Source organism: Nannospalax galili, unplaced genomic scaffold, assembly GCF_000622305.1.
Source record: "Nannospalax galili isolate Female #2095 unplaced genomic scaffold, S.galili_v1.0 scaffold505, whole genome shotgun sequence".
Classification (NCBI taxonomy): Eukaryota; Metazoa; Chordata; class Mammalia; order Rodentia; family Spalacidae; genus Nannospalax; species Nannospalax galili.
The window spans coordinates 511,729-521,969 of NW_008352327.1; the positions used below are offsets into that span (position 1 = coordinate 511,729).

General features: G+C 39.5%; 1 protein-coding gene across 1 annotated transcript in view; it reads left to right on the forward strand.

The window, feature by feature from the left end:
* Asb14 (ankyrin repeat and SOCS box containing 14) overlaps positions 1 to 3,682 on the forward strand; it is a 19,189-nt gene extending 15,507 nt beyond the window's left edge. The window contains exons 8-10 of the mRNA XM_008849285.2: positions 113 to 656; positions 2,609 to 2,762; positions 3,433 to 3,682. Coding sequence (XP_008847507.2) covers positions 113 to 656; positions 2,609 to 2,762; positions 3,433 to 3,611 — 877 coding nt within the window. The 3' untranslated portion in view covers positions 3,612 to 3,682. The remainder of the gene's footprint in view (positions 1 to 112; positions 657 to 2,608; positions 2,763 to 3,432) is intronic.
* Positions 3,683 to 10,241: the final 6,559 nt, after the last annotated feature.

Sequence of the window (10,241 nt, forward strand, 5' to 3'; positions counted from 1 at the left end):
TGTTAGGGATTTGAAATACTACCTATTAACATACCATTTGTTTAAGTATAAAAAGAATCATGAGCATCTTAACAAGAACCCATCTGAAGTGCACTTTGAAATTCTTTCTCAGAGCTCTAAAGATGCTGGTTCCAGTTACAAATCTTGCTGCCATCAAGAGGAGTGGGATCAGTCCTGTGCACTGTGCAGCAGCTGGAGCACACCCACAATGCCTGGAACTTCTCATCCAGGCTGGATTTGACGTGAATTTCATGCTAGATCAAAGAATCCGCAAACACTACGATGATCAGAGGAAGTCAGCCTTATATTTTGCCGTTTCAAATGGTGACCTCTCCTCAGTTAAGTTGCTTTTGGGTGCTGGAGCTCTGCCCAATCAAGACCCAGTTAACTGCCTGCAGATAGCTCTCAGGATGGGCAACTATGAGCTGATAAGTCTGCTACTGAGACATGGGGCCAATGTCAATTACTTCTGCAGGGTTAACCCTTTGCATTTTCCATCAGCACTGCAATATACATTGAAAGATGAAGTCATGCTCAGGATGCTGTTGAATTATGGGTATGACACTAAGCGATGCTTTGATTGTCCCCATGGGGACAAAGTCCATCATTTCTGTACATTTGAAGGCTGGACACCCACAGTTATTAAAGATACTATGGTAAGCCCACAGTGTTGGTGGTATGACCTAAGCAATCATCTGAGGCCTTGGGATATAGCAATAGACATAATTTGCCCTTGGAAAGACTCATGCTGGGAAGACTCTAGCATGATATATATGAGAAAGTAACTAAACCCAACAGTGGAAAGAGAAACAGCACAGAAACAATTCAGAGGAAAAAGTGACTTTAGTTAGAAATATCAGAAAGGTTCTCAGACTTGATCTTAGCCAAAAGACCGAGAAGCAAAGGAAGGTTCTCAAATTCAACATGAGCAAATTTTTGTTTGTTGAGGCAGGGTCTCCTGGTAGCCCCAGCTGGCCTGGAACTTGCTATGTAAACCAGGTATCTGCTTGCCTCTGCCTCCTGAATGCTGGGATCAAAGGAGGATTTTAAAGGCGTACGCCTGCAAACCCAACTAAGCCCAAAGTTTTAAAGAATGAATCCAGCTTTATACTTTATCTAGTTTTTCTCTGAATGATTTATCTAATTAAAATGTTTCTAGGCTCCCCATACCTGTAATCCCTAGGATTTTTAGTTATCTCTCTTAGTTCTAAATTTTTATTAGATTACTTCCTTTGATCACCTCCCTGAATGAAAGAAGCAGTTCAATAAAGTTGCTGTTGCCTCTCCACTTTGAGACACTAATCTCACAGCAGGCTCTTTGGTTTGCCTGGCCTACTCTGCTCACTTCTATTTTCCTCAAGTTGTCTCTTCAGGGCTTTTTAATTGGCTTTTTCTCAGGTCTTATTTCAAGCATCCTCTCCCCAGAGGCCCCTTCCCTAGCCATCTTAAGTAGTTCCCTTTCTTAATCACTCTCTTATTGTGGGGAACATTTCTTTTATAGATCTACAGTTGTCATTTTTTATATGTTAATGATTTTATCTCCCCCATGAATACATGAACATCAGCGCTTAGTGATCTTGCTTCCCTGGCTTTCAGGTCTGTGTTTAGTATGTAGCTGATGTTTTATACATGCCTGAATTTAGATCACCAAAATTTGAAAACAAATGAGATGGCACTTTATTATTTTTATTTTACCTGTATGAGTGTATTGCCTGCATATATGTAAGCGCACCCATGTTGTGCAAAGCCCGTGGAGGTCAGAAGAGGGCATCAGACCCCCTGAAACTCGAGTTTTGGATGGCTATTAGCCACCATGTGGGTGCTGGGAGTCCAACCTGGGTCCTCTGCAAGAGCAACCAGGGCTCTTAACTGCTGGGCCATCTCTCCAGCCCCAGGAAAGCACTTTTAAATCAGTTCTGTGAAGTAAAAGATTCTATCCTGTATGATTTGTTATTTGGGGGAGATTATTGTAGGAGTTATTTGTATATTGATTTGGCATTTAGACATAAACCATCTGATACTATTTCCTAAACTGTTCTTACAGTATCATTTCAATTCTCATTTGGACATCTTATCTAAAAGGACATGAAGTATTTAAAGGCAGAAACTGTCACATCATTCATGTATCAGAGTCAGTGTGGTTATAAGTCATAGAAAATGCAAAAATAAGTGTTAAAAAATAACCAAAATGTCTCAATTCTCCTCTCCTGTAAGAGCCAGAGGTAAATAACTTCCCAACTGGACAGCTTCATGTTTTAGAGAAGAAACTCCCAGCCCGGTTCAAGCTAGCCAGATGCAGCTGCACACATCCTGCTCTTTATTGAGGGTACCTGTGGAGCTGCTCACCCTCCCACTACATCTCCCAGCTAGAACATAGAAGGCTGCACCTTGCTGCAAAGTAATCCTTGCTACAGGCAGCCAAGTGACTGACCAAGAGACTATCAGATATGTAAGGATCTGTTGTGTCTCCATTACATCTTATATGGTTCTGAGGTCACACCAGTGAAAGCTTAGCTCATGGCTTTGAGTTTAGGACTGTTTTTGATTGCTATGTTAACCCACAGATACTGAGTGCTTTTCATTTGCTTTCTGATTGCTTTCCTCTCAGTTCTGTGAAGTCATAACTTTGTCATGGCTACAGCATCTCTCTGGAAAGGTTGTTCGAGTGATGCTTGATTACGTTGATCAAGTTCAAATCTGTTCAAAGTTGAAAGCTGTGCTCGAAAAACAGAGGCTCTGGTCAGAAATACATTTTATCTTGAGTGAGTATCTTTCTTACAGAAAATTCTTACCAAAATACTAATTGTATTCTTGGTTTTTTGTAGAGCACTCTTCTCTTCTGGTTAAAAGCTTGACTTAAAGGGAACAGAACATTTGATTCTTTGTAAACATGGTGCTATTCACAACTACACTTACTCTGTGCTTATCACCATTTTCCAGCCAAGGAAATCTAATCACTTTTTTTCCCAATCCACTTAAATCATGGCTATGAAAGAACTATATATACCCAGGAATTAAAAGCTATGAATTGGCAATAAAAAAGATGATGATCTAAGCTCTAATCCTATAGTGTATCAAATGATGCTTCTCCAAACACATTTTTTCACATAGGTCAAATTAAGAATTTCTTTTATCTCATTTCTCCCAGGGTGATCTTTGAGCTTTAAGCCAGCTTGAGAGACAAGACTGAGGGGTGGAGGGAGACTAGCAGATATTTAAGGCTATGGGTCTCATAAGCCAGACTCACAATTCATGTCATTCTGAAACTGCATCTATATGGAAGGGTACAATGAGAACTGAAAAGCTGTTTTCCTTCTAGTGACAGCAACTATAAATCCTGGTAGTGTAGGTGTCGGATTTGCTAACTAAACTCTCAGATCACTGAAAAATAAAGCAATTCTTTTTTAATAATGTGCCTGTCTCTCGTTTTAGCAAACCCTCGCTCCCTAAAACATTTGTGCCGCCTGAAGATCCGGAAGTGTATGGGACGTTTCCGCTTGCGCTGCCCAGTCTTCATGTCATTTCTTCCATTACCCAATCTTCTAAAAGCGTATGTTCTTTACAAAGAACATGACCTTTATGGACAAGGAGCTTTAACAAGAACCTGGTAATTGAGCTATTCTAGACAGAAAGGTATAAACTGAAGATTTTTCTTAAAAATCTTTTATGTATGATGTTTCTTTTTTTCCTTTACTCAGCAACTAAAATCTCAGTGCAGTGCCGTCTACATTCTTTAAAAGGTTCTGTGTGGGTACACATGGCTGGAGAGGTCTTAGATCTTAGAGAAACCCCCAAGGTTATCACATCCCTAGACAAATGTAATTTCTTACTTTGTGCAAAATATGGAGCCTTATATTTAGACAAGTATCTCAGTCACCACTCATCGAAGAAGCTTCTTTTGCCACAGACAGAAACTATTACAGAGTTCCACAACTGGTCACATAGACATTGTCTGTGAATTGCCTAAGTGGCACATCTATGATGCAATGTCTACACCCAAGGCTCACAGAACATAGAACAAGGGGTAAAGAGGACACTAATGCATCTCATGCATCTCTCAATTCTCATCACTGAAGCACCCTCATGCAACAGAGGGCCAGGAACACAAAAGGTCACAAATGGTCAAAGCATGGAGAGTAAGAGTCTACAGAGTACAGGTCCTTGGACAGGACTCATATATTAAACCCCCCCCACCTAGGGCTCAAGGACCATTACGGAACAGGGGGCAGAAAGACTGCAAGAGCCAAGGTGGAAGTGCACGATTATATGGAAATTGAGTCCTACAAGCTCCTGGGACCTTGCTCATATGAACCTACAGCAATGGTGTCAGCATGCACAAGACCCATGCATACTCAAGCAGACAAACCTCAGCACAGAACTGTGGAAATGGGCAACAAGCCTCAATCTTAGTTGAAGAATCACTGGCATCTGATTACTGCTGGATGAGGAAGAGCTGCTCTTTTTAAAGGGAGGAACTCTAGATAGGCCGCCTACAGCTCAGTGGATGAACTGCACTGAGGGACAACTGGGGACTTGACACAATAGGCCTTAACACAAATGACAGAATGTATGAATTCCAGTGGGGTGGGGGGCTATGGAAAACTGCCAATGGGGAAGGGGGTACAAAGATGACCAAGACTGATTAAAATGTTCTGTATGAAGCACTGACTGCTCTTGCAGAGGACCCGGGTTCGATTCCAGTACGCACATGGTGGCTACAAATCATCCTTAACTCCAGTTCCAGGGGAACCCAAAGCCCTCTTCTGACCTCCATGGCAATGCACGACATGTGTGCACTCACGTGCATGCAGGCAATACACTCATACACATAAAAAAAATAAAAAATAAAATATTTTTAAAAATAAAATTCAATAAAAAATTTACAAAAAAATAAAGGAACTGACAAAAAGAAAAAAGTTCTGTGTAGGATACCTCCCTAAGAGTTACTGGTCAGGGAGACCTCCAAAACAGTACAGGCTATTGCCACTACTCTTGACTACCCACCAGAACTATATGGTAAGACCCTGTTGCTAAAGACACCATATACTTTGGTTGTAGAGCCCAGAGAAATCAAGCTGGAACTAAGTTGAAAGTTTCCTTCCTGCTGGCTACCATTCATAGTGCTGGAAGGTGCTATGCTGGCTGCTGGGGGCAAAGTCATCACTGTCTTACCTAGCTATGGATCAGGTATGCTGCTAGGTATGCTAGGTAACCAACTGCTTTCTGATTGAATCTGACGCCCTTGCCACAGGAAGGAATTCATGCCTGTTACTGTAAACCTGTTCAAAGAAAAGAAAAAAAGCCCATGGCCAGGGAGGTCATAGGCCCTAGGAGGGAGATGCCTTCTAAATATTTATGTTTATACTCAGATCAGTGCTCATCATCTCAACTTTAGTGAGAGAAGTTTCTTTCTGCAGTCGGTGGTAGTTAATGCAGGGACTTATAACTGGTCAAAGTGCTGAGAAAACGTGACTATTGACTGCTTGGCCTAAAACTCAGGGAACATGGCAGAAGAGGAAGCAGAGGATGGGGAATTGTGCTGTGAAACACTGTCCTCTGGATCTGACATGGTCATCATGCTTCATGAACTCCTAGCAGCCGGGGTTACCTACACGAGATTGGGTCCATCAACATTCCATCATGGAGTAAGCTGTAAAAGTGCTTGCCAGGCAACCGAAAATCAGAGCTCAATCTGTAGAACAGAGAAGGGACTCCTGTAAGTTGTCCTCTGATCATATGTGTACCATGGCTAGCACACATGTATACACACACACAAATAATAAAACAAAAACTCTATCATGGATGAGGGAGGGTCTCATGAGGCCCCACCACTCCCTGAGGCACTACTGGCAATTAATGGTGGCTGAGGGAAAGGAGAGTCACTTTCTTCAGTGATGTAACCCCTGGTAAGTTGTTCATACTCCAGTAAATAACTTCCCACCCATGCTCATGCAAGCAACACTAATTAAACTCAGTGGGTCAAATAATAAAGTAGGAAGAGAACTTGTTGGGGGTAAGAAGGGGCTCAGCAGGAATGGTAAGGGAGACAGAAAATGGTAATGGGGGTGATATGATCAAAATACACTATGTGCATGTATGAATTTGTCAAAAAATAAATTTTAAAATACGTGTATTTTAAAAGCCACACGCCTGTAATACCAGCACTTGGGAGGTAGACGCAGGAGGATCAAGAATTCAAGGTTGGGCCAGGTGTGGTGGCACATGCCTTTAATCCTAGCATTCAGGAGGTAGAGGCAGGCGGATCTCTGTGAGTTCAAAGCCAGCGTGGTCTACATAGTGAGTTCCAGGACAACTGGGACTAAAGGGAGACTGTCTCAAAGAATCAAAAAAAAAAAAAAAAAAAAAGAATTCAATGTCATCACTGGGCATGGTGGTACACACCTTTAAACTCATCACCTCATCACTCAGGAGACAGACAGGATCTCTGTGAGATCCAGGCCATCCTGTTCTACATAGGAAGTTCCAGGCCAAATGGAGCTTCGAGGAGACCCTGTCTCAAAAAAAAAAAAAAAATTCAGGATTATCACATGGCAAGTTCAAGGAAGCTTGGGCTACATGAAACCCTTGAACATAGCATCTAAGCACACTGCTACAACTGAAAAGGTAATTTAAAATTTTTTTAAAAACCTGTCTGGGCACAGAGGCACATATGTGTAATCCTACCTACTCAGGATGTAAGGCAGGAAGATTTCAAATTCAAGGCTACCCTGGGTTACATAGCAAGACCTTACAAGCTAGGAAAAACTAGTTCTAATTCTGTACTGATCTTATATTAAGTGGATCAATCCAACTTCTTTGTGCTCAACATAACAGATAACACTTCTGAATTCAATTTGAATTTTTTGTTTTTTGGTCTTTTTGAGACAGGGTCTCCCTGTAGCCCCAGCTGTCCTGGAACCCACTAATATAGACCAGGCTGGCCTTGAACTCACAGAGATCCACCTGCCTCTGCCTCCCAAGTGCTGGGATTAAAGGCGTGTACCACCACGCCCGGCTTCAATTTGACTCTTAACAGCAATTTTTTTTTTTTTACAGAGAATATAGATCCTGTTGATTCAACTGAATATACATTGACCCCATTACATGACCTAGAAATTAACTATCTGTGGGCAAAAGTATCAATGCCAGCTTAATGTTGGACATCATTTCTTCATGCCAAATACAGAGGTGGGGTAATTAAGCTAATCAAAACAGAACCTTGAATTGAAATTCTATCACTAACAGGAAACCCTGTGCCTTCTTTCTGAAAATTCCTGGTTATAGCTCACCACTTACTGACTAATGTGATCCCTGGTAGAGGCACTAAAAGTTTTCATATCAATAATGAGTTTATGGTTTCTGCACTGAATGCAGCCTGGGACTAGGTATGGAGGGACTCACTACCAACCGAAGATGCCAGTTTAAAATTTTATTTCTATACTATACCACATGTAACTAAAGAATACTTAAATTTTGCCATCTGGTGGTACACACCTTTAATCCCAACAGTTGGGAGGAAAAGGCAAGTATATCTCTGTTTCAGGCCTGCCTGGTCTATATAGGGAGTTCCAGGCCAGCAAGGGCTACACAGTGAGACTGTCTTTTTTAAAAAAAAAGTGTCCAAACTACTTAAACTGGAGCAAACAATAATCTGCCTTTTTTTAAATTACAGGAATTTCTTTTGAGGAGTACAACAGTATAAAACATACTCACTAGTGTGATTATTGAAGTCTCTTTCCTTTGCTACCAAAAAAAAAAAAAAACCCTAGTTACAAATTAGTTCACTTCTACAACAAACTTTTTTTAGTAAGTGACTTTTTCCCCACTTTGACTGTTGTAGAATTGCAATGGCCAGACCAAATGTGTTATAACAGATTAAAAATATCTGAAATTACTTGGAAAAATAAAATTCAGAGTATATATCAAATATTTCATACAAAGGACTGTACAAAAATCATGGACTTTATTGTACATTTAAAAAATCTAACAACATATTTCTTGAAACCTTGTCAGCAAATACCTATTTTGACAAAATGAAAAAATAAGTTCTCTGCCCCCACAGGTATATCATGATCACAAATCCAGTTCTAAAGAGAATCGAATGACTTTTAATTGACACTGCATGGTTGGTTAATAGCTATACATTGAAGAAAGAATTAACCATTCACTTACATTACAAAAATCACCAAACATTACAAAGCAGTTTTGCACAAGTTATAATTTAATCCCCGTATTCATATTAACTGAAGTAAATTACAAGTGTAGCCAGAGATTGAGTAAAAAGTATAGTATGGTTCTAGTTTCAAATCCTTACATGTTATTAATATAGAATAAATTTTTTATAAAAGAGAATAAATCAAGCTTGCTAAAATGAAATGAAAGACTTGTTTGCTACAACTGGTATGCTTAAATATTTAAAATACAATCTGAATGTTCAGAGGCTGCTACCAAAACCAACATTAGTATTTTCCCCTTTTTCAGATGGCAAAAGATTTTGTGATATACTAGCTCTTAGGGTGTGTCAGGATTTACAGTAAGGCAAATCTGAAATACTGTGATTCCTATTTTAGCTCATATGCTTTTACCTCACAAAATTACACGTTACCTGTAATGCTATATACATCCTACTATCCTTTTCTCAAGAATAATGGAAGCTTCTTCACCCCAACACCTGGAGCCTAGGAATCCTTTTGAAATTAAAAATCAAGAAATCATCAAATACATGGCAAAAACAAGGTTCACTTTAGGTATTTAGGGACTCTGTTCAAATTAACAGTGTCAGTCTCTATCAAGTTTTCAAAATTCTAAAACGATACAGAAATAATTTTCCACTGAATTCATCATCACAGTTATATAAGTACTGTCAATATAAGTAACAAAGTGCACAGCAGAATTAGGTGGGCTTAATTTTTTTTTTTTTAAGGAAGCAATTTTGTTAACTTCTAAAAACTACCGATTATGAGTAAAGGAAAAGATAGCCCCAAATCTAATCCAGCTGCAATCCAAACATCCCAGAGTTAGAAGGGATTTTGGAGGAGACAACAGAAGAAGCTCACAGGCAGCCTTCTTTAAAAAGGAGAGCTTATTAAACCTAATGCACAGATGATCTACGGCAATGCAATAGTTCATACAGTTTAATAGTTAACAGAACAGAAACTACATCATCTAAAACTGTAAAATCTACTCATGACTTGTACTTGGCATAGGAACACATTTTGATCCAATCTACGGATACGGGGAATACTACTGTGGGAATTCTGATGAAACATGACTTAAAAAGAATTAGAAAACTGTCCAGCATCTCTATGTCTGTCAATACTCTTAACCCTAGCCTGTATTTTGACCCAAAGAGCAGAATTTTGCTACTATGCAAAGCACCAGCAAAGTAAAACTGGCTCCTAATGATGAGCACTTTTCTTGTAGGACAACAGATTTCTTTTTTTCTCTTTTTCTTTTTTCTTTTTTTTTTTTTTTTGGTCTTTTTGAGACAGGGTCTCCCTGTAGCCCCAGCTGTCCTAGAACTCACTATGTAGACCAGCCTGGCTTTGAACTCACAGAGATCTGCCTGCCTCTGCCTCCTGAGTGCTGGGATTAAAGGCATGAGCCACCATACCTGGCAGGGGACAACAGATTTCATCCTAAGTAAGCATGACATATAAACTGAAAATGGAGTGGGGATGTAACTCAGATGTAGAGGGCTTACCAAGCACGTGTAAGACCCTGGGTTTGATCCTCAGCACCACAAAAATCAAACAACAAAAACAAAAAACAAAAACCTTACCAATCTCAAAAAAATCCTTAAAAGCAAGAATTGCCACAATGGTTCAAGCCCTGACCACCACAGAAGAAATTTCAACAAGAGGAATGATATACTGTCATGAAAGCATTCCCTTTAGTAATTAAGAAAAAACAAACTTCTAACCAAATGTATTCCATAAATTTCTACCTATGAACTATTATGTTTTGGTAACATAAGACATCAAAAAATATTAAATAATCATTTCTCACATTTGGCACATGGATAAAAAGAGTATTGTGATCCTATATATAGTTATGTCATTCCTACAGAAAACAGTGTACATATACAATGTGAAACTGAGCTATATTTTGAAAACTAAAACACGTTATTTCTAATTCAAAACCAAGAAAATTACTTGTGAAATTAGTGGTTAGCCTCTTGAACAATCTGTGAATATCTGACTGTAAAATAGTTAACACATATAGCTTGTGAGTGTGTGTGT